At 44.6% G+C, this 25710-nt stretch overlaps 1 protein-coding gene across 2 annotated transcripts in view; it reads right to left on the reverse strand.

The window, feature by feature from the left end:
• LOC143959303 (leucine-rich repeat-containing protein 28) overlaps nt 1-25710 on the reverse strand; it is a 112122-nt gene that overhangs the window by 61439 nt on the left and 24973 nt on the right. The window contains exons 1-2 of one of the 2 annotated variants that reach the window (XM_077467994.1): nt 9806-9995; nt 1042-1265 (exon numbers count right to left, since the gene is read on the reverse strand). In XM_077467994.1, coding sequence (XP_077324120.1) covers nt 1042-1209 — 168 coding nt within the window. In that variant the 5' untranslated portion in view covers nt 1210-1265; nt 9806-9995. Of the gene's footprint in view, nt 1-1041; nt 1266-9805; nt 9996-25710 lie in introns of those variants that run through there. The other variant, XM_077467995.1, reaches the window with a different exon arrangement.

A 25710-nucleotide genomic window follows, 5' to 3' on the forward strand; every position in this document is an offset into this window, starting at 1 on the left:
CATAGACACTCCAATAAAAGAGTATAGAAACTCCCTCATAAGTTGCTTGATAAATGCGGCAAAGAGCCTGATCCCAAAAAAATGGAAGGAAACAGAAGCATCCAAAGAAAGGGAGTGGCTAGAAAAAGTACCGTATTTATCGGCATATAACACGCACCCCAAGTTTAGGAGGGAATTTAAAAGAAAAAAAAACTTTTAGGAGGGAAGTTTAAGGAAACACGCACCCCCGATTTCCCCCTGATTTTAGGGGGGGAAAAAGTGCGTGTTATACGCCGATAAATACGGTAGATGAAATATATAGAATGGAAGGACTTGGAGTAGATGAGGAGAGTGGAAGTAGAGTGTCCCAGAAGAAATGGGAGGGATGGAAGCTATTTAAAGTTAACGAAGAAATATAGCGAGGTATTTGGGCTGTAGGAGGGGAGGATGGGGGGGGGGGGGGCTCCCCGCCTTCCCACCCACATAATATGGAGTGTGGCTTAGAGGGCCGGGAGGGGTATGGGTTGAGTAGGGGGAGAAAAGGGGGAAAAGTGAAAATTATGAAAGGTAAAAATTAGGAGGATGGGGTCCTTTTTCTTTTGATAGAAGAACAGCAGGAAAGAGACAAAACTCATCAAAAATATAATGGCTATGTTTTTTTCTTTTTTATATTTATGGTATTGTGGTTTCCCCTTTTCTTTCTTGTTTGTAATAAAAGCTTTTGAAAAATTAAATAGATAAAGAATAAAAAAAAAAAAAAAATATGATATTAGTGTTCACCATGAAAAGAACAAGTAGACCACCCGACAAACACAACGACTCAGGAACTAAACAATAAATGCAAAAGTCTCGCCACTCCTGGAATTTCCTCCATGTGCAGTACTTGGCTGGTGAAAACCCCCATCATTTTGGTAACTATCTCACAATTTAGATAAAAATGGCTTTCTGAACACAGGAGATTTACAAAACGATGTAACTGTGCAGCTCTGATACAACTTGAAAAATGACAACAAAAGCAGTAAAAAAAAAAAAAAGGGTCTACCCTCTCCATGTAATACCTACCAGTGTAGTTAATGAGTTTCTCTTCATGTAAAGCCTCTCAAGGTACTGAAGCCCTTCATCCTTCAGAAGCTCCAGAGGAAAATGGTTTAGGTTTCGATAATTTAAGAAGAGATTTTTGTGCCTTTCCAACTTGGCCACAATGATGGTCTGGCAGAGTTCAGAAGCCATCTTTGGCTGGGGCCCATCCACCTTGACGCACAAGTTGTCAACATCTCAAGTCATCTCTAAAATCAGAAGACAAAAACAAGAAACAAGACAGTGTGATGGTAAGTTCACAATTCAGGTAATATTTGAACTACAGTTAGTATAGAAAAGAATCCCCCTTTAAAATAATCTCATATTGTTGCTTTACAGCCTGAAATGAAGACAGACACAGATTGTGTTGCATATTATATATATATATATAAAAAGCACTTGTCAAAATAAATCCGTGGATGTACACAGAATAGCTTTCTGGACGCTTCCAGTATCGAACGTCGTGATGTCACAACAGGCTCCACCTGTTTTATTTGAAGAACATGTGAGATGTAAGTGGTACATTGTTTTCTTGTTCAATAAATTTATAGTTAATATGGAGTTACGCTATGTGGAGCCTTATTGTTTGTTCCTAAAATATGCTCTGCGGAGTAGCCAGCCATCGTGGTGTGCAGCGATTCTGTCCATGATGGTTCACCTATATTGAGGATCTAAGGGCAGTATGGCAGTACATGCCTTTATTGACCTTCTGTAGTGGATGCTCAATATCCGGTAGAGCTGCACGATAAAATAAATAAATTAATAAAATTGCAATCTCAATTCAACCCCCCCCCCCCCCCCACAAACTTAATCAGGTACTTCCACAATTCATTTGCAGAGCTGTTCTCTGCTCACAGCTGTCAAAGAGAGAAAAAAAAAAAAAGCCGGAAAAAGTTTATCACAACACTGCTCAGCAATGAGAGATAAGAAACATTTGGTTCTTTCAAAACAAAAGGGATGAACTTCGGTCTGTAAATGAGGTCAGTTTAACCAGTTAAAAAGACGGATGCCGTGCACACACGGCCGGACTTTTTGACAGCAAAGGTCTGACGGAACAAATCCGCCGGACAATTCGATCGTGTGTGGGCTTCATCGAACCTTTGCTGTCTAAAAATCAGACGGACTTCGTCTGTATGCTAGTCCGACGGATGAAAACCGACGCTAGGGCAGCTATTGGCTACTGGCTATGAACTTCCTGATTTTGGTCCAGACGTACGTCATCCAGTTCGAATTCGTCGGACTTTGGTGTGATTGTGTGTGGCCAAGTCCGTTCATTCGGAAAGTCCGTCGGGAAGACCTAGTCTGCCGGAACGTCCGGTCGTGTGTACGCGGCATAAGCCTTTTTCTGACACTTGTTGCTTACAAGTTAAATCGGTATTTTTTTTCTAGAAAATTAGAATCCCCAAACATTATATATATATTTTTTAGCACAGACCCTAGGGAATAAAATGGTGGTCGTTGTAATATTTTATGTCACACTGTATTTGCGCAGCGGTCTTTCAAAATGCAATTATTTGGGGAAAAAAACATACACTACAATGAATAAAAAAAAACTAAACAGTAAAGCGAGCCAATTATTTTTTTTTGTATATAAAGTGAAAGATGATGTTACGCTGAGAATCGTGATCTTTATTCTAAGCAAAAAAATAGTGATTCTCATTTTATCCAGAATCGTGCAGCTCTTATCCAGTAAGCCTTGTGGTGATCACTGGAGGTCTGGACAGGGGCAGAGGCTCTAACAGGCTTCAAAATAGGGTGGGCGCGGGGTGCAGAGAATGCCAACCAAGCCCACCCAGGTGTGTTACAATAGCGAATGAACATTCGCTACTGTAACGCGGATCCTCCTTTCAGCCAATCAGGAAGCGGGTCTTGAGACCCGTCACCCGATTGGCTGAAAGGACAGATGATCCTATTGGACGCCTAGGAGGAGGAGGAGTGCAGACACATAGCAGAAGCCACCGTGATGGAGGAGAGGACACAGGAGCCGCTGCCTGCCACCTAGATGGGGTAAGTGCCGGACCGACCGCCAGACAGCGAGTGGGGGGGCTGATGCCACCTACCGCTTGGGGGGAGGTTTGTTTGTCACCTTCCCTCCCCCCCACTGGGTCTGGACAGGGCACACCTTTCTATTTGAAATATCCATCATATTATTGATTCACAGCACATAATATGGAGTGAGATTGGATCATCTTGAGCAATTGTGGACTTTAATTTTTCATTTCTCACCATTTTTTTTTTCCTATCAATAAATGGGGAAAAAAATATTATTAATAATAATTGTATTAATTAATATTATTATTATTATATTATTATTATTTTTTACGCTATGTTATTACATCACATGGTATGTTGCAGCTATTTTTCAAGTTTGAACATAACTTAGTGCAGTTTGTATTTCCATGACACTAATCCGCTTCATTATGTATCTGTTGATATCAGTCTAGAGTCCAACTTTAATGCCAACTCATGTTTTTAACCATGTGGTTTTATTGGCAGAAACGTATGTGCACTTATCTCTCTGCCGGCAATTGCAGTGAAGGATTGACTCAGCAACCTGGCCAGTCACCCTTCCAACGCATTTCTCCCTCAGGCCCTCACATGCTCTACAGCCACAAATACTGCAGCTGCTGACTTTTAATACAAGGATACTTACCTGACCCAGGGAGCCCACGATGTCGGCCGATTCGTCCATCAGCTTGGGATGCAGGTGCCAGCTTTTGCAAGTAAGGGAAACCGGCAGTGGAACCTTCACAGCAGGTTTCCTACTGCGCAGGTGTAAGTCTCGCTGCACCTTCGGAATGGTCCTTTCGTCTTCTGGGACACACACAGGTCCCAGAAGGCACTGGGGGGGGGGGGGGGGTGTAGATACAATTTCGGAAATGACTAGGAAAAAAAAAAGATATTCAAAAAATGCATTTTAGCCTGGAACTCTGCTTTAACCACTTAAGCCCCAGACCAATTTGCAGCCAAAGGACCAGGCTCCTTTTTGCGATTCGGCACTGCGTCGCTTTAACTGACAATTACGCGGTTGTGCGACGTGGCTTCCAAACAAAATCGGCGTCCTTTTTTTCCCCCACAAATAGAGCTTTCTATTGGTGGCATTTAATCACCTCTGCGTTTTTTATTTTTTGCCCTATAAACAAAAATAGAACGCCAATTTTGAAAAAAAATGCAATATTTTTTACTTTTTGCTATAATAAATATCCCCAAAAAATATATAAAAAAAACATTTTTTTCCTCAGTTTAGGCCGATACGTATTCTTCTACATATTTTTGGTAAAAAAATAAAATAAAATAAAATCGCAATTAGCGATTATTGATTGGTTTGCGCAAAAGTTATAGCGTTTACAAAATAGGGGATAGTTTTATAGCATTTTTTTTTTTTTTACTAGTAATGACGGCGATCAGCGATTTTGATCGTGACTGCGACATTGTGGCGAACACATCGGACACTTTTTACACAGTTATGGGACCATTGTCATATATACAGCAATCAGTGCTATTTAAATGCACTGATTCCTGTGTAAATGACACTGGCAGTGAAGGAGTTAAAGGGATTGAAAAAGTTTTTTTTTTTTTTAAATAACAAACATGTTATACTTACCTCCACAATGCAGCTCGTTTTGCACAGAGTGGCCCCGAACCTGCTCTTCTGGGGTCCCTCGGCGGCTGTCTCTGCTTCCTCCCGCAGGTGCTTCTCACGTTCATGCGAGCTCCCTCACATGGTGAGAAGCATCTGCGGGCACGCTCCCGTGATACAGCCGGTGGCTATAGCCGCTCGCTGTATCACACGGCCCCGCCCCCTGGTGCTCCGCGTCATTGGATGTGATTGACAGCAGCGCGAGCCAATGGCTGCGCTGCTTTCCATCCATCCACTCCAGCCAATCAACGGCCAAGCTGAATGGTGGAAAGGACGTCGGGGGACGAGCGTGGGATTTTCCAGGGGTGAGGTAAGTAAAACGGGGGGGCTGGGGGCGCAGGCAGTGTCAGATGTTTTTTCACCTTAATGCATAGAATGCATTAAGGGGAAAAAACATTTACCTTTACAACCCCTATAACCACTAGGGGGCAGTGTAGTGTTATGTATGACGTTGTGTGTTTTTTTATTGTAGGGGGGCGTGGCCTGGCATGTGACGTCACTGATCGTCTTTCCCTATAAAAGGGAAAAGATGATCGGTGACAGCCACAGTAGGAAGCACGGGGAGAGGTTTGTTTACACAGACCTCTCCTCGTTCTTCAGCTCTGTGACCCGATCGCGGGACACCGGCGGCGATCGGGTCTATTGGTCCCACGGCCACAGAGCTCGGGACCGGGTCGGGAGCGCGCCGCCGACGGCTGGGCACTTAAAAACATACAGGTACGTGCTTGTGCCCAGCCGTGCCATTCTGCCGACGTATATGTGCAGGAGGCGGTCCTTAAGTGGTTAGAGAGGTCAATTTACTAAAACTGAAGAGTGTAAAATCTGGTGCAGCTCTGCATAGAAACCAATCAGCTTCCAGGTTTTTTTGTCAAAGCTTAACTGCTTGCCGCCGTCATTATACCGCTGCAACATGGCACGTTCCCGGAAATTGTCGTAGCTTGGCCAGCTGGGGAGCCAATCAGCAGGTCCAGCAGCCTTGGATGTCTGCCAGCCACCCATGATCGTTCCCCACAGTGACAGAACGGGGATCTGCCTGTGTAAACAAGGAAGATCTCCGTTCTGACAGGGAAGATCACACAGATCCTGTCTTTCTGCTAAGCAGGAAGGCAGATCTGTGTGTTTCCCCAGTCACACAGTCCCCCATACTGTTAGAAAACACCTGCAGGGAAGATATTTAACCCCTTCCATGCCAGTGTCATTGGTACAATAACAGTGCATATTTTTTTTAGCATTGATTACTGTAATAGTGTCACTGGTTCCCAAAAGAGTGCAAAAAAAAAAATGTTAGGTGTCCGATCTGTCCGCCGCAATGTTGCAGTCCAGCTAAAAATCACTGATTACTAGAAAAAATAAAAAATAATAAAAATGCCTTAAAATCTTTCCCTCGATTTTGTCAATATACGATTATTGTGATTTGTTTTACCAAAAATATATAGCAGAATACATATTGGCCAAAGCTGATGAATACATTTTATTTATTTTTTTACATTGTTTTTTGGAAAAGTTTTATAGCAGAAAGTAAAACATTTTGTTTTTTTTTTTCAAAATTGTTGGTCTTTTTTTGTTTATAGCACTAAAAAATTTAACCACAGAGGTGATCAAATACCACCATAAGAAAGCTCTATTTGTGGGGAACAAGGACAATAATTTTGTTTTGGTACAACATCGCACGACCGCGCAATTGTCAGTTAAACCAACACAGTTCCAATATTGCAAAAAAAAAAAAATGGCCTGGTCAGGAAGGGGTAAATCCTTCTGGGCTGAAGTGGTTGCAAAGGTTTTTTTTTTTTTTTTTGGTATTAAAATAACAAACATGCCTATACTTACCTACTCTGTGCAATGCTTTTGCACAGAGCAGTCCCAAAAAAACGTAGGGCTCCATTCACACCTAGGGGGTTTTCTGCTCTAAGCCTCAGCTCTAAAAACACCCAACCAGACAAATCCCATTCATTTCAATGGCCCCTGAGCGTTCTGCCACCTACAGCAAAACGTCCGTCACTCAAATAAGTACAGAAGCTTCTTTTTTGGCAGATTACATGCTTAATTCGGTTACACTGGTGAACTTCAAAACGCCTGTACAAAAACGCTGCAAAAACGCATGTAGAATTGCAATGCCTAGATGTGAACAGAGCCTAAGACCCCTTTCACACCACACCGCCCTTAGCGTGGGCGGTAAAACGCCGTTATTTTTAGCAGCGTTTTACCGCCGGATTTGCAGAGCATTTCGACCGCTAGCTGGGCGCTTTTACCCATCGCTAGCGGCCGAGAAAGGGTTAAAACCGCCGGCAATACGCCGCAATAGCGGCATTTGCCGGCGGTATTACAGCGCTGCCCCATTGATTTCAAAGGGGAGCAGCGGTGGAGGAGTGGTAAACACACCGCTCCTTCACCGCTCCAAAGAAGCTGCTGGCAGGACTTTTTCCTGACATCCTGTCAGCGCACCGCTGTAGTGTGAAAGCCCTCAGGGCACCCCTAGTCCCCTCAGGGCTTTCACACTACAGACAATGGTGCAGCTTCTTTTAGGGCGGATTGCAGGCGCTATTTCTAACGCTATAGCGCCTGCAAAATGCCCTGGTGTGAAAGGGGTCTTAAGCTTTACAACCACTTTAAGGCCGGGTTCACACTGGTACGTCACGACTGTTGTAAGACGGTCGATCTGACTTGAATGAACAGGATACGATTTTGCTCCGACTTGCCCTTTGACCAATCAAAACAGTCACAGTGTGACAGAATTTTTTTTTTTTTGCTGCTGTAATCACCATGTCGGATGGTTAGGACTGGGATTCAACTTTGATCCGACTCCAATGATATTGAATGGACTGAAAATGGACCAAAGTCATGCAGGAACCTTTTTCAAAGTCAGACCGCCTTGTGTCTGACCAGTTAAGATGATTCTCTAAGACCCGTTTTACACCACACCGCCCTTTGCGTCGGCGGTAAAACGCCCCTATTTTTAGCGGCGTTTTACCGCCGGATTTGCGGCACATTTCGGCTGCTAGTGGGCCACTTTTACCCCCCGCTAGCAGCCGCGAAAGGGTTAAAACCACCGGCAATACGCCGCAATAGCGGCGTTTTGACGGTGGCATTACAGCGCTGCCCCATTGATTTCAATGGGGAGCAGCGGTGGAGGAGCGGTAAACACACCGCACCTTCACCGCTGAAAAGAAGCTGCTGGCAGGACTTTTTTCTGACGTCCTGCCAGCGGACCGCTGTAGTGTGAAAGCCCTCGGGGCTTTCACACTACACACAATGGTGCAGCTTCTTTAGGGCGGATTGCAGGCGCTATTTCTAACGCTATAGCGCCTGCAAAACGCCCTGGTGTGAAAGGGGTGTTAGGGAACTAGGGGTGCGCCGAATGGAAATTTTGGTGCCAAAACCGAAAATGAAGGATGCACTAGGCCGAAAACCAAAGCCGATACCGAAAATAAACAGGTTTTAAAAAAAAATATTTATATTTTTATATACAATTGTATTATATTTGTCTTTTTAATTATATCATCAATTTAAATTAATATTAATTTATTGTTGGCCATTATTGGCGCCTTGGGTGCAAGAAAAGCGCAAGAAAATTCAGTCGGCAATTCAGTCTCTAACCATCTGATACAGGAGATGGTCAGAGCCTGCAGACAATGATACAGGAGATGGTCAGAGACTGCAGACAATGATACAGGAGATGGTCAGAGACTGCAGACAATGATACAGGAGATGGTCAGAGACTGCAGACAATGATACAAGAGATGGTCAGAGACTGCAGACAATGATAAAGGAGATGGTCAGAGACTGCAGACAATGATACAGGAGATGGTCAGAGACTGCAGACAATGATACAGGAGATGGTCAGAGACTGCAGACGATGACACAGGAGATGGTCAGAGACTGCAGACAATGATACAAGAGATGGTCAGAGACTGCAGACAATGATACAGGAGATGGTCAGAGACTGCACACAATGATACAGGAGATGGTCAGAGACTGCAGACAATGATACAGGAGATGGTCAGAGACTGCAGACAATGATACAGGAGATGGTCAGAGACTGCACACAATGATACAGGAGATGGTCAGAGACTGCAGACAATGATACAGGAGATGGTCAGAGACTGCAGACAATGATACAGGAGATGGTCAGAGACTGCACACAATGATACAGGAGATGGTCAGAGACTGCAGACAATGATACAGGAGATGGTCAGAGACTGCAGACATGATACAGGAGATGGTCAGAGACTGCAGAGATGATACAGGAGATGGTCAGAGACTGCAGACATAATAAAGGAGATCAATGCAGCCACACCAGTGCCCGTCAGATGCAGCCTGCCTGCGCAGTCTCTAACCAATCTCTTGTATCATGTCCCTAGTCTCCGGGCTGCAGTAACAATGTCCCGCCTCCTGTGATCACGTCACTCTGATTCAATGTCCCACCATTGGATCAGTGTGTCATCTGTCACAGGAGGCGGGACATTGTTACTGCGGCCCGTGCAATTCAGCTCCGTGACACACGAAGATCGACGCTCTGTGGGAGGAAGGAGGACTGGGGCGAGCCAGGAAGACGCCCCCACAATGGGCGACACCAGAGGGCGAGGGCCCGCCCCATTTTCGGCAATATTTTCCTATCAGCAATGTGCCGAAAACACAATTTTCAGCAGTTTATTTTCGACTGCCAAAATTTTGATGCATTCCCTATAGGAAACCATCGATTTGTACACGTCATGCGACATGTGCTCCTAAAGTCGCACCAGTGTGAACCAGGCCTGATTGAACAAGCTGACATTAGAAGCCAATTGACCACCATGCACACAGCTGCACCAGATTTTGCACTCTCTAGTTTTAGTAAAATCAACCTCAAAGTCTGATAGATGACCCAACTATAATAAATCCCATCCATAAGCAACTTCAATCTGCACTTCACATGCAATGACTACAAAACACAGCACCCGATAGAAAAACTCAGCTTGTACAAAGTTCATCTGAAGGTACACATATATAAAAACACACATGCAATGTATAAGTCCCCGTATAAGAATAAAACCCTGAAAATGGGCTGGTCAGATATCATCTACAAAAGTTCTTCTAATATAAAAATACAGTTTATGATGAATATTCCTTTACCTGCCCCATAACCTTCTGTCAAGACCAACCAAGTTAAAGCGCACGGCCAATGAGATCAATGTGTGCATGTCTGATGTGCTAGCACATTTTTATTTGATTTTTTTTTTCCTCCGATAACGGTTTGTCTCTTCAGAGCAAATAAACAGTCTCTGGCTTTTGCCCTCTCCCAGACGCTTTGCACTTAGCAGCGCACGGAGTAACAGCCAACAAGTCAGGAGGAGGCGGGGATCAGATGTTGAAATCGGAGCACAGCTGCAGCGACAGGTGCTGGTTACAATATTTTCACTGTGAGTCAGCCTACATCAATGTACAGAACCAACCGGCTCTAGGGTGTCCTAATAGGAACTGCCATGCGCATGATGCAAGTCTTGTTTCTTTAGGTTATATAATTCAATTAAAAATGATGATTACTTCACAAAATTGTTATCTGCTATAGAACTGCCATATAAAAATAAAAATAAAAATTGCGTAGGTACAGCGAGGGAAAAAAGTATTTGATCCCCAGCTGAAATCCAGAAAAACACATTTCAAAAAAAGTTAGAAATTGATTTGCATTTTAATGAGTGAAATAAGTATTTGATCCCCCTATCAATCAGCAAGATTTCTGGCTCCCAGGTGCCTTCTATACAGGTAACGAGCTGAGATTAGGAGCACTCTCTTAAAAGGGATTGCTCCTAATCTCAGCTTGTTACCTGTATAAAGGACACCTGTCCACAAAAACAATCTCTCCACCATGGCCAAGACCAAAGTGCTGTCCAGAGATGTCAGGGACAAGATTGTAGACCTACACAAAGGCTGGAACGGGCTACAAGACCATCGCCAAGAAGCTTTTAGAGAGGGTGACAAGGCTCGGTTCACACAGGGGCAACACGACTTTTGGAGGCAACTTGGACGTGACTTGGAGGGGACTTGGACGCGACTTACAACACTAAGTCGCCCCAGGCCAGGCGACTTGCCGTGGCCAATCAGAGAATGAGCTCTCAGGGGGGAACTCCTTTTGAGAGCTGATAATTCTCTGAGAGTCGCCTCCGTATAGACGGAGATCCGACTTGGAGGCGACCTCCATTGAAATCAATGGGTACCAGTCGCCTACAAGTCGAATTGAAGTAGTACAGGAACCTTTTCTGAAGTCGGAGCGACTTCAGTAGTGTGCATTAAGACAGCTCTCATTCACTTACATTGATTTCTACATGTTGTGCGACCTGAGGTGACTTGGGGCGACTTGAAGTCGGATCTGAGTCACCCCTGTGTGAACCGGCACTTAGTGGAATGGAAGAAACACAAAATATTTGTCAATCTCTCTCGGTCTGGGGCTCCATGCAAGGTCTCACCTTGTGGAGTTTCAATGATCATGAGAATGGTGAGGATTCAGCCCAGAACTACACGGGAGAATCTGGTCAATGATCTCAAGGCAGCTGGGACCATAGTCATCAAGAAAACAATTGGTAACACACTACGCCGTGAAGGACTGAAATCTTGCAGCGCCGGCAAGGCCCCCCTACTCAAGAAAGCCCATGTACAGGTCCTTCTGAAGTTTGCTAATGAACATCTGAATGATTCAGAGGAGAATTGGGTGAAAGTGTTGTGGTCAGATGAGACCAAAATTAAGCTCTTTGGCATCAACTCAACTCACTGTGTTTGGAGGAGGAATGAAGCCTATGACCCCAAGAACACCATCCCCACCATCAAAAATGGAGGTGGAAACATTATGCTTTAGGAGTGTTTTTCTGCTAAGGGGACAACATAACTTCACCACATCAAAGGGACAATGGATGGGGCCATGTCCAATCTTGGATGAGAACCTCCTTCCCTCAGCCAGGGCATTGAAAATGGGTCATGAATGGGTATTCCAGCATGACAATGACCCAAAACACACGGCCAAGGCAACAAAGGAGTGGTTCAAGAAGAAGCACATTAAGGTCCTGGAGTGGCCTGGCCAGTTTCCAGACCTTAATCCCATAGAAAATATGTGGAGGGAGCTGAAGCTTCGAGTTACCAACCATCAGCTTCAAAACCTTAATGACTTGGAGAGGATCTGCAAAAAGGAGTGGGACAAAATCCCTCCTGAGACGTGTCCTGGTGGCCAATTACAAGATAGTAGAATGTAGGGCAGTGTACTGAGGCCAATAGTAGGTAAGGCAGTGTACAGAGATCAGTAGTTTAGAGCAGTGTACAGAAGTCAGTAATATGTAGAGCAGTTTACAGAGGTCAGTAGGACGTAGGCCAGTGCACAGGAGGTCAGTAGTATTTAGGACAGCGTACAGAGATCAGTAGTATGTAGGGCAGCGTACAGACGTCAGTAGGATGTAGGGCAGTGTACAGAGGTCAGTAAGATGTAGGTCAGTGTACAGAGGTCAGTAGGATGTAGGTCAGTGTACAGAGGTCAGTAGGATGTAGGTCAGTGTACAGAGGTCAGTAGGATGTAGGTCAGTGTACAGAGGTCAGTAGGATGTAGGTCAGTGTACAGAGGTCAGTAGGATGTAGGTCAGTGTACAGAGGTCAGTAGGATGTAGGTCAGTGTACAGAGGTCAGTAGGATGTAGGTCAGTGTACAGAGGTCAGTAGGATGTAGGGCTGTGTACAGAAGTCAGTAGGATGTAGGGCTGTGTACAGAGGTAAGTAGGATGTAGGATAGAGCTGCCACAACGCGTTGACGTAATCGACTACGAACATACGTTGACGTGCATGAAAGACGTCGACGTGTCACGCTCGTCTCATCTCGTGAGTAAATGGCGGTAATGGTGGCGGCTGCTACTCCTCCTGCTCCCAGGAATGGGGAAAGTTCCGGTGCAGCACGAACAGCCAGACCACGACTTTCAAAGGTATGGGAATTCTTTAAACAGAGACCAGATAAAATGGTCCTTTGTTCCCTCTGCAAAACCGAAATGGCGTACCACGGCAGCACTACTGCGATGCACGAGCACCTCAGAAGAAAACATCCTGGCGCTCTACGACCTCAAATGGACGAGCCAACTTTGTAAGTAGTATTTTTTTAGTTTTGGGAGACAATGGGAGTAATTATTATTACAATACAAATTGTGTTTTGGATGTGGTCAATTAATATATGCTGCTAGTAAATAATTACAGATGATACATCATTATTAGTGCATGCTCAGGGGTACCCAACCCATATGTGTTGCTGTGTGCTATGCTTTGCCAATTGCTTTTTTGTAGTGGCCATCAGGGAATGGTTGACATTGACAACTAACTGCAATGTATGACCAGCACACCTGAGAGAAGAGATGCCATGCTTTTCTTCCAAAATACGCAGAGCAGCAACAATATAATAATATTAATTTATTGCAGACATTTACTACCCTACCCGTACCCTCTTTGAAATACACAGTTCAAGTACATTATTAGCATTGAGCATTCATAGATTGATTTCATGTTGGTTGAACTTGGTTTAGGTTCCTAAATGTTAATTATTATTGTGTGTGTGTGTGTGTGTGTTTTTTGTTATTTTTTTCTCAGGAAGAGGCAAAGCTGTGTACAGGAGTTCTTCTTCCATAAAGAGGATGTCACTGTTTGCACACCCCAAATGGTCATTGCATATACCAATAACATACTCAACTTGTAAAAGATAGGAGACCTCTCTATTGTAGACGGTCAAGGATTTTGTGAGATGATCAACACGTTTTACCCAGGATACACGCTTCCCTCCAGGTCCCATTTCACTAAGCTGATGGAGAAGAAATATGAGGAGAATTTTGAAAGATTGAAAGCGTGACTCAAAGATGTGAAATCAAAAATAGCTCTCACCACAGACGCATGGACCAGCATTGCCACAGAGGCATACTTGGGTGTCACATGCCACTTCATCAATGAAGACTGGAATCTTACATCGTACAATCTGACCACTATGCCACTTGAAGATCGGCACACAGCTGAAAACATTGCTAACTGGGTGGAAAAAGCAGCTGAAAAGTTTGAGATATCCATGGCCAATGTAAATGTAGTTGTCCACGATAACGCTGCAAATGCTGTCGCTGCTCTGCGTATTTTGGAAGAAAAGCATGGCATCTCTTCTCTCAGGAGTGCTGGTCATACATTGTAGCTGTCAACCATGCCCTGAGGGATCCCCAGATCAGCAAGACCCTGAGAGCTGCAAAGTGTCTTGTGGAACATTTAAAAAAAAGCGAGCTGGCCACTACAAAGCTTAAAGGGGTTGTAAAGGTAAATGATTTTTCACCTTAATGCATTCTATGCATTAAGGTGAAAAAACATCTGACAGTGCCTGCGCCCCCAGCCCCCTCGTTTTACTTACCTCACCCCTCGAAAGTCCCGCGCTCATCCCCCGACGTCCTTTACACTGTTCAGCCTGGCCGCTGATTGGCTGGAGTGGATGGATGGAAAGCAGCGCAGCCATTGGCTCGCGCTGCTGTCAATCACATCCACTGACGCAGAGCACCGGGGCCGTGTGATAAAGCGAGCGGCTATAGCCGCCGGCTGTATCACGGGAGCGGCCCGCAGATGCTTCTCACCATGCGAGAGAGCTCGCATGAACGTGAGAAGCATCTGAGGGAGGAAGCCGAGACAGCCGCCGAGGGACCCCAGAAGAGCATGTTCGGGGCCACTCTGTGCAAAACGAGCTGCACAGTGGAGGTAAGTATAACATGTTTGTTATTTATTTATTTTTTAACCCCTTCCCGCCGAGCGTACGCAGATGTGCGTACTCGGCTTCCGGGGGGTATACCGGGATGATGCCCGCACCTGCAGGCATCTTCCCGGTACCGTTCTTTTCAGCAGGCGATTGGCTATCCAGCCATAACAACCGATGTGGCTAAAAGCCGCTTGGCTGTTATGCCGGAGGAGCGGGAGGGGACATCCCCCCCTCCCGCCGCTGTTACTGGTGCTCCTGCTCGATCGGGAGCACCGATTCAAATTCCGCTGCCTCCGGCTGCTGGGGAGGAACTAGAACGAAGCCGTAATCGGCTTCGTTCCAGTCTCCTCATAGTAAACACGGAAGCGACGTCATGACGTCACTTCCCGTTTACTCGGCTGCCAATGGCGCCGGTTTTAAAAATATATACGGTATTCAGAATCGCCGTTTTCGGCGATCTGAATACATTGAAGTGTAAAGGAGGGGTGGGGGGTCTTTTAGACCCCCGATCCCTCCATAAAGAGTACCTGTCACCACCTATTACTGTCACAAGGGATGTTTACATTACTTGTGACAGCAATAAAAGTGATCAAATTTTTTATTTTTTTTTAAAAACAATTTAGTCATTTTAAAATAAATAAAAAAAATAAAAAAAAAATTTGAAAGCGCCCGCCGTCCCCGCGAGCTCGCGAAGCAAAGAAAACGCATACGGAAGTCGCGCTCGCGTATGTAAACGGTGTTCAAATCACACATGTGAGGTATCGCCGCGATCGTCAGAGCAAGAGCAATAATTCTAGCACTAGACCTCCTCTGTAACGCTAACCTGGTAACCATAAAAAAAATGTAAAGCGTCGCCTATTGAGATTTTTAGGTACCGTACTTTGTCGTCAATCCACAAGTGCGCGCAATTATAAAGTGTGACATGTTTGGTATCTATTTACTCGGCATAACATTATCTTTCACATTACGCAAAAAAATTGGGCTAATTTTACGGTTTTGTTTTTTTTTAATTCATGAAAGTGCCCCTTTTCCCAAAAAGTTGCGTTTAAAACACAGCTGCGCAAATACCGTGTGACATAAAATATTGCAACAATCGCCGTTTTATTCTCTAGAGTCTCTGCTAAAGAAATATATATAATGTTTGGGGGTTCCAAGTAATTTTCTAGCAAAAAATATGGATTTTAACTTGTAAACAGCAAATTCCAAAAATAGGCTGTCATGAAAGGGTTAAATTCACTTTACAATCCCTTTAACCACTTGCCGACCGCCGCACGACGATATACGTCGGCAGAATGGCACGGGCAGGCATATGGGCGTATATATAAGTCCCTGCCTGCCCGCGGGTGGGGGGCCCGATCGGGCCCCCCCCGGTGCCTGCGGCGGTCGGCATTCCTTCGAGAGCGATCCGGGATGAGGGGGCGGCCATTCATTCATGGCCACCCCCTCGCGATCGCTCCCGACGAATAGGAATCCCCCGTGACATCACTTCCTCTCCTGTAATGTAAACACAGGAGAGGAAGTGATGTATTCTCTCCTCCGTGTCGGTATTTTTCGTTCCGACACGGAGGAGAGCGGATCGGTGAGTTGCACCAACACTCTACACACACAGTAGAACATGCCAGGCACACTCACACCCCCCCTTTACCCCCCGATCACCCCCCCAATTACCCCTGCCCCCCAGTCACAGTGACACCAATGTCATTTTTTTTTTTTTTTTTTGCATTGGTGTCATTTGTGACTGTAATAACTGTTAGGGCAGTTAGAGTTAGCCCCCTTTAGTTCTAATGTACCCCCCTAACCCCCCCAATAAAGGTTTAACCCCGTGATCACCCCCCGTCGCCAGTGTCACTAAGGCTGGGTTCACATTGCAGCGGTTTATGAGAACGAATGTGATTCGCACCGCACTGCAGTGCAAATCACATCCAATCTCTGTGCGATTCGAGTTCAGCCATTCGCCGCACCCGCCACACCCGCCGCAAATTCGCACGGGACCCTTTTTTTGGCCCGCAGCAGAATCGGATCGCATGGGTGTTCACACCATGCGATCCGAGTTTGCAGATCGCACTGCGATATGCGAACTGATCTGGGGGTGTCAGTAACATTTCACTGACACTCCCAGCAGTTCGCATAGCGCAGTGTGAACTGCCGCCGGGAGGCATGCGATGCGGGAACCCGCCGCGGTTTCGCGGCGTTTCCGCATCGCTCCAGTGTGAACCCAGCCTAATAAGCGATCATTTTTCTGATCGCCGTATTAGTGTCACAGGTGACGCTAGTTAGGCAGGTAGGTATTTAGGTTCGCCGCAGCTTTTTATAGCGCCAGGGACCCCCATATACTACCGCATAAAGCCCCCTGATTGCCCCCTAGTTAACCCTTTCACCTGTGATCACCATATAACTGTTACAGGTGACGCTGGTTGGTTAGTTATTTTTTTATAGTTTCAGGGCACCCGCCATTTATTACCTAATAAAGGTTTAACCCCCTGATCACCTGGCGGGTGTCATTTGTGACTAATAACTGTTAGGGCAGTTAGGGTTAGCCCCCTTTAGTTCTAAGGTACCCCCCTAACCCCCCCAATAAAGGTTTAACCCCGTGATCACCCCCCGTCGCCAGTGTCACTAAGGCTGGGTTCACATTGCAGCGGTTTATGAGAACGGATGTGATTCGCACCGCACTGCAGTGCAAATCACATCCGATCTCTGTGCGATTCGAGTTCAGCCATTCGCCGCACCCGCCGCAAATTCGCACGGGACCCTTTTTTTGGCCCGCAGCAGAATCGGATCGCATGGGTGTTCACACCATGCGATCCGAGTTTGCAGATCGCACTGCGATATGCGAACTGATCTGGGGGTGTCAGTAACATTTCACTGACACTCCCAGCAGTTCGCATAGGGCAGTGTGAACTGCCGCCGGGAGGCATGCGATGCGGGAACCCGCCGCGCATTCGTGGCGTTCCCGCATCGCTCCAGTGTGAACCCAGCCTAATAAGCGATCGTTTTTCTGATCGCTGTATTAGTGTCACAGGTGACGCTAGTTAGGCAGGTAGGTATTTAGGTTCGCCGCAGCTTTTTATAGCGCCAGGGACACCCATATACTACCGCATAAAGCCTCCTGATTGCCCCCTAGTTAACCCTTTCACCAGTGATCACCATATAACTGTTACAGGTGACGCTGGTTGGTTAGTTATTTTTTTATAGTTTCAGGGCACCCGCCATTTATTACCTAGTCTCACTAGTGTACCCCTAAATTTAGGGGTGTCTACTTTCCAAAATGGGGTCATTTGGGGGGGGGTTTGTGCCATCTTGGCATTTTATGGCCTTCAAAACTGTAACGCCCTTAGAAAGCCTGAAGGCGGTGCTTGGTTTTCGGGGCCCCGTACGCGGCTAGGCTCCCAAAAAGTCCCACATATGTGGTATCCCCGTACTCAGGAGAAGCAGCAGAATTTATTTTGGGGTGTCATTTCACATATGCCCATGGCATGCGTGAGCAATATATCATTTAGTGACAACTTTGTGAAAAAAAAAAAAAAAAAAGTTTGTAATTTTCCCGCAACTTGTGGCAAAATATAAAATATTCCATGGACTCAACATGCCTCTCAGCAAATAGCTTGGGGTGTCTACTTTCTAAAATGGGGTCATTTGTGGGGGTTTTGTGCCATCTTGGCATTTTATGGCCTTCAAAACTGTAATAGGTAGTGAGAAGTGAACTCAAAAATTTACGCCCTTAGAAAGCCTGAAGGCGGTGCTTGGTTTTCGGGGCCCCGTACGCGGCTAGGCTCCCAAAAAGTCCCACATATGTGGTATCCCCGTACTCAGGAGAAGCAGCAGAATTTATTTTGGGGTGTCATTTCACATATGCCCATGGCATGCATGAGCAATATATCATTTAGTGACAACTTTGTTAAAAAAAAAAAAAAAAAAAAAAGTTTGTAATTTTCCCGCAACTTGTGGCAAAATATAAAATATTCCATGAACTCAACATGCCTCTCAGCAAATAGCTTGGGGTGTCTACTTTCTAAAATGGGGTCATTTGTGGGGGTTTTGTGCCATCTTGGCATTTTATGGCCTTCAAAACTGTAATAGGTAGTGAGAAGTGAACTCAAAAATTTACGCCCTTAGAAAGCCTGAAGGCGGTGCTTGGTTTTCGGGGCCCCGTACGCGGCTAGGCTCCCAAAAAGTCCCACATATGTGGTATCCCCGTACTCAGGAGAAGCAGCAGAATTTATTTTGGGGTGTCATTTCACATACGCCCATAGCATGTGTGAGCAATATATCATTTAGTGACAACTTTGTGTAAAAAAAAAAAAAAATTTTTTTTTTTGTCATTATTCAATCGCTTGAGGCAAAAAAATAAAATATTCAATGGGCTCAACATGCCTCTTATCAATTTCCTTAGGGGGTCTACTTTCCAAAATTGGGTCATTTGGGGGGGTTTTGTACTGCCCTGCCATTTTAGCACCTCAAGAAATGAGATAGGCAGTCGTAAACTAAAAGCTGCGTAAATTCCAGAAAACGTACCTTAGTTTGTAGATGTGACAACTTTTGCGCAAACCAATAAATATACAATTATTGACTTTTTTTTTACCAAAGACATGTGGCTGAATACATTTTGGCCTAAATGTATGACTAAAATTGAGTTTATTGGATTTTTCTAATAACAAAAAGTAGAAAATATCATTTTTTTTCAAAATTTGCGGTCTTTTTACGTTTATATCGCAAAAAATAAAAATCGCAGAGGCAATCAAATACCATCAAAAGAAAGCTCTATTTGTGGGAAGAAAAGGACGCAAATTTTGTTTGGGTACAACATTGCATGACCGCGCAATTACCAGTTAAAGCAGCGCAGTGCCAAAGTGTAAAAAGACCTCTGGTCATTTACCAGCAAAATGGTCCGGTCTGAAAGTGGTTAAAGCAAAGCAGCAACAAATGGGTACCCCTGAGCATGCACTAATAAATGATGTATCCGTAAGATGGAACAGTACTTTACACATGATCAGCCGCCTGCTTGAACAGAGGTGGCCGGTGACTGCAACTCTTTCCGATCCTGATGTCACACCACGAGGGAAGCGCTTCCTGGATTTAAAACATGATCAGTGGAGCTTACTTGAGGAAGTGGAACAAGTCCTGAAGCCATTTGAGTGTGCTATTGTTTTCTTGAGTGGAGAGTCCTATGTGACTGCTTCCGATCTACCTCCTCTGGTAAAGGGCCTCCAGAAATCTATACAGAGCACAATTTGCGAGACAGCAGCAGTCGAGGCTTTCCAAAGTGTTGCTGCACAGGAGATGACAAGTTGGGAGCGGGACACTAAATTCAGAGATGATGGTGGAGAAAATATAAGTCTTATTGCAGCAGCCCTGGACCCCAGATTCCGCAAACTAAAATTCCTGCCAGCAGACGACAGTTTAAAAGTTCACCTCCAGGTCCAAGCTCTTGCTCTTGAAGTGAAAAGAAGATATGAGGAAGAGCAAACGCAACATGGATGTGAGGAACAACGGTCAGCCAGTGCAGACATGACATTTTCTGAGAAGAGGCTAGTGTCTCTGTTAGACACTTTGCTCGGTTCTTCGGATTCAGATGACCACCAGTAATGGTGAGGATGACACTGGTCACATCCAAGATCAAGAAACCCACAGTGAAGTTGTGAGGAATGAGATACACATGTGAAATGGTGGACGGAAAATGAAAAGAGGTTTCCCATCTTGGCCATGCTGGCAAAGAGTTACTTGTCTGTGCCTGCAACATCAACACCATCTGAAAGGCTTTTCTCAGTTGCTGGCAAAAAAAGAGCAAGGCTAACTTCAGAGCATGTCGATATGCTAACCTTCCTCCATTGCAATGCTAAAATATAGCATTGCAATGAAGGAAGTAACACAGGCCCCCAACCTTTTGCACTCATGCACTGTTCTTGTTGGGCTGTATTAGTGTATTTATGTTGAGATGGCTGCCTTGTATTAGCCATTATTTTTGCACAGTGTTGGGCAGTGCTTTTGTTGGGCTTGGTTCCTTCCTTCCTTGAAAATTGTTACCTCCTCAGGTATGTTTTACATTACAATTACAAGTAACACACCACAAAAATACTGCTCAATCGACTCTACAATAACACTATGTAAGTAATGATTAAATTACATAGTGTTATTGTATGTTGACCAGCATTTTTGTGGTGTTACTTTATAAAAAAAAAAAAAAAAAAACAACACTTTAGGTCAACAGGCATAATGCCATATAAATTCTGCCTAAGGCCTCTTTCACACTGACGTCCCGTTCAGGCCCGCCTGTCAGTTTTTCAGGCGGACCTGAACGGGTGCTCCATAGAGGTCTATGGAGCGTCGGATGTCAGCGGTGACATGTCCGCTGACATCCGACCCGCTCCGATCCGAAAAAGTGTAACGGAGGAAAAAGCTATTTTTCCATCCGTCTGCGGATCGGATCGGGTGACGACGGGCACTGCGGTCCGTCGTCATCCGATCTCCCATAGGGGAGAGCGGCGCTGTGACAGATCCGTCCCTGCACAGTGTGCAGAGACGGACCGGTCATCTCCCTGCTCAGCGGGGATCAACGGAGTGATCCCCGCTGAGCAAACGGATATCCACGGGGCGGATCAGAACTGATCCGCCCCGTGTGAAAGGACCCTAACACTTTGCAAAAGATGCATTCTGAAGGCATTATGTGTGGTTGAGTAGTAAGGTTACCACTAGGGCTGAAACAACTACCGTATTTATCGGCGTATAACACACACTTTTTTCCCCTTAAAAGCAGGGGAAAATCGTGGGTGCGTGTTATACGCCGATCCCCAGAAATTCTGAGCCTCTGGGCGGCTTTCAGCCGCCTTCGGCTCTTCAAGGTGACTTTCGGCCGCCTTCGGCTCTTCTTGGCAGCTTTCGGCCGTTCTCGGAAGCTTTTGGCCGCCTTCGGCTCTTCTCGGCGGCTGAAAGCTTCCGGCCGCCTTCGGCTCTTCTCGGCGGCCGAAAGCTTCCGAGAACGGCCGAGGGCGGCCCGAGAAGACCTGAAGGCGGCCGGAGGCCCGCTGAGAACTACCGCACACTGCCGAGATACACATCCGGCTCTGTATCTCGGCGGCGGCATTTTTAAAAAATAAAAGACACGGCTGCAATGGGGGACAAGACTGCAATGGGGGACAAGACTGCACTGGTGGACAAGACTGCATAAGGCTGCAATGGGGGACAAGGCTGCAATGGTGGACAAGGCTGCATAAGGCTGCAATGGTGGACAAGGCTGCATAGGGCTGCAATGGTGGACAAGGCTGCAGATGACACTGATGGGCATATAGATGTAAGTTGTTTTTTTTCCCCTAAACTTCCCTCCTAAAAGTTTTTTCCCTTAAAATTCCCTCCTAAACTTGGGGTGCGTGTTATACGCCGGCGCGTGTTATACGCCGATAAATACAGTAATCGATTATGAAATTAATCGATTACTATTTTCATAATCGATTAATCGGCAAGTAACATAATGGGTCAAAAAAAACTAAAATGAGCCCTATAGTACAAAAAGAGCAAATAAATCGCTACTGTAAATATTACTTTCACTGTTCTACAGTAAAAAAATGAACCCCTTACAGTAGTGTTTATCTGCTTTTTCTACTATAAAGGGCTAATTTTAGTTTTTGTAACCCCATTATGTTACTAAACGTCTTAGATCTGGTTCACATCTATGTGTTTTTTGGTGCTTTTTGCAGAAATGCATTACAGTTCATTTACATGATTTCCTATGGGACACGTTCACATCTGAAAGGGTCAGGGACTTTTAACGCAAAATGGTGCTTTATTGGTTCAATATACTTTAATGGAGAAGCTGCAGAAAAGCGTGTAATGTGTTTTTGCAGCAATTTGTGTTTTTTAACCTGCCCAAAAAAAAAAAATGCAAAAATGCAAATTGCAGTAAAAGCAAATGCGCAAAAATCAAAAACGCACAGCAAAAAGCACTGCAGAAACAGATCAAAAGCAAACTGCATAGATGTGTACCGAGCCTTATGCTGGCCACACAGATCAATTTTCAGATGAGAATATTCAGACTAAAAATCTTTCTACATTCGCTGAATGAAAGAATTTTGTTTGAAATTTTCACTTGTTTTTAAAATGAATGTAATATCTGAACGAAAAACCACATACACTGAAAATTCCTTGACTAAGAAGTTTTCTATTATTTCTAAATCTTCCCGTCACTGCGGTTGAAAATGAACGTCAATTTGATCCACTTTTTTTTTTTTTTTTTTTTTTTTAACGTTATTAACAGATTAATCGAAACAATAATCGGCCAACTAATCGATTATGAAAAGAATCGTTAACTGCAGCCCTAGTTACCACATAATTCCTTCTGAATGCATCTTTTGCAAAGTGTTAGGCAGAATTTATATGGCATTTTCATGCCTCATGCCCTAAAGCGTTACCCTTTATTTTTTGGCACTTTATTTTTGTATATGTCTGTGTTTTTGCACACACAGTGGCTCCTTCTTGAAAACTATGTTACCTCTTCAGGTATGTTTTACATCAGGGGTTGACAAATTTGCTTGGAATCTAGGAGCCAGCTTAAAAAGTTAGGAGCCAGGTCCGTGACGGCGATCCGGACCTGTCCCTGGCCTGACATGGAGACGAGTGAGGGGAAGATAGCAGCGCCGTCGCCGCCCCCCCCCCCCCGTCTCCAAGTCATTGCCCATAGCTCTTAGAGGGACATTTTATTTATTTTTTTCAAATGACAATTTTTTTTTCAATTGCATTTTAGTGTAAATATGAGATCCGAGGTCTCTCTGACCCCAGATCTCATATTTAAGAGGACCTGTCATGCTTTTTCTATTACAAGGGATTTTTACATTCCTTGTAATAAGAATAAAAGTGACACAACATTTTTTTTAAAAGAACAGTGGAAAAAAAAAAAAGTTAAAATAAGCAGAAAATCTTTTTTTTAAACGCGCCCTGTCCTGCCCGCATATAAAATCGGTGTACGAACCACACATAGGAGGTAGCGCCGTGATCGGTAGAGCGAGAGCAATAATTCTAGCCCCAGACCTCCTCTGTAACTCAAAACGTGCAACCTGTAGAATTTTTTTAAACGTCGTCTATGGAGATTTTAAAGGGTAAAAGTTTGTCGCCATTCCATGAGCGGGTGCAATTTTGAAGCGTGACATGTTGGGTATCAATTTACTCAGCGTAACATTATCTTTCACAATATAAAAAATAATTGGGCTAACTTTACTGTTGTCTTATTTTTTTATTAACTAAATTATTTTTCCCAACAAAAGTGCGCTTGTAAGTCCGCTGCACAAATACGGTGTGACAGACAGTATTGCAACAACCACCATTTTATTCTCTAGGGTGTTAGAATAAAAAATATATATAATGTTTAGGGGGTTCTAAATAAAGGGAAGAAGAGGCAGGTAATATAAAACAGGCAGAGGAAACTTTGCAGAGGAAATTAGCATTGCTGGTTTGTCATACCAACAGCGACCACAAGAGGGCGCCAGATTCCATAAGGAATCATAGGACCGCAGAAGGCCTCAAAGCCGCGGCCTAAATTTTCGGCCGCCGGCGGAACGGCCCGACGCGATCACGCTGGGGGGGGTCCACAGAGACAGGATACCCCCAGCTGTGCTGCCCCAGGCGCGAGGTCGCTATTTCTAGTCGCCAATGCGACCTGGCGCCCGGGTTTTGTCGAGCCCTGTTTTACATTACAATTACAAGTAACACACCACAAAAATACTGCTCAATCGACTCTACAATAACATTATGTAAGTAATGATTAAATTACATAGTGTTATTGTATGTTGACCAGCATTTTTGTGGTGTTACTTTATAAACAACAACACTTTAGGTCAATAGGCATAATGCCATATAAATTCTGCCTAACACTTTGCAAAAGATGCATTCTGAAGGCATTATGTGGTTGAGTAGTAAGGTTACCACATAATGCCTTCTGAATGCATCTTTTGCAAAGTGTTAGGCAGAATTTATATGGCATTTTCATGCCTTACCTTTTATTTTTTGGCACTTTATTTTTGTATATGTCTTTCGTGTGTTTTTGTTCACACAGTGCTGAGCAGCAGTGCTTTTGTTGCATTTTTATATGGCATTTTGTAACGATTCTGGCTCTGGATTAATGGCAATGCCATTATTCATGCCTGATGCTAAAGTGTTGTTTTTTATTTTATTTTTGGCACTTTTTTATACTGTAAAAACTTTACCACATTGAAGTACTTTTTGGAAAACTGTAATAAAAGTTGAAATATTATATTAGAAGTTGTACTTATCATTTTTTGTAAAGTTATCCAAAGGATTAATTATCTAATCACAGAAAACACACTAGATTCATAAAAAAAATAAAAATAATAATAATCGTATAGCTGATGACTAATCGAAAAAATAATCGATAGATTAGTCGACAGACAAACTAATCGTTAGTTGCAGCTCTAATGTAGGACAGCGTACAGATCACAGTAGTATGTAGGGCAGTGTACAGAGGTCAGTAGGATGTAGGACAGTGTACAGAGGTCAGTAGGATGTAGGACAGTGTACAGAGGTCAGTAGGATGTAGGACAGTGTACAGAGGTCAGTAGTATGTAGGACAGTGTACAGAGGTCAGTAGTATGTAGGGCAGTGTACAGAGGTCAGTAGGATGTAGGACAGTGTACAGAGGTCAGTAGGATGTAGGACAGTGTACAGAGGTCAGTAGGATGTAGGACAGTGTACAGAGGTCAGTAGTATGTAGGACAGTGTACAGAGGTCAGTAGTATGTAGGGCAGTGTACAGAGGTCAGTAGGATGTAGGACAGTGTACAGAGGTCAGTAGGATGTAGAGCAGTGTACAGAGGTCAGTAGGATGTAGGACAGTGTACAGAGGTCAGTAGTATGTAGGGCAGTGTACAGAGGTCAGTAGGATGTAGGACAGTGTACAGAGGTCAGTAGGATGTAGGGCAGTGTACAGAGGTCAGTAGGATGTAGGGCAGTGTACAGATGTCAGTAGGATGTAGGGCAGTGTACAGATGTCAGTAGGATGTAGGGCAGTGTACAGAGGTCAGTAGGATGTAGGGCAGTGTACAGAGGTCAGTAGGATGTAGGGCAGTGTACGGAGGTCAGTAGGATGTAGGGCAGTGTACGGAGGTCAGTAGGATGTAGGGCAGTGTACAGAGGTCAGTAGGATGTAGGCCAGTCCCTTGCGCCCGCTCCTGGAATGGCGACAAACTTTTACCCTTAAAAATCTCCATAGGTAACAACCTCAGATCTCATATTTACACAAAAAATAAAATAAAAATAAAAATACAAAAATGGCCCTTTGAGAGCTATGGGCGGAAGTGACAT

The sequence above is a fragment of the Lithobates pipiens genome, unplaced genomic scaffold, assembly GCF_037356315.1.
Source record: "Lithobates pipiens isolate NorthernLeopardFrog02 unplaced genomic scaffold, aLitPip1_a1.2 Scaffold_7, whole genome shotgun sequence".
NCBI classification, from domain to species: domain Eukaryota; kingdom Metazoa; phylum Chordata; class Amphibia; order Anura; family Ranidae; genus Lithobates; species Lithobates pipiens.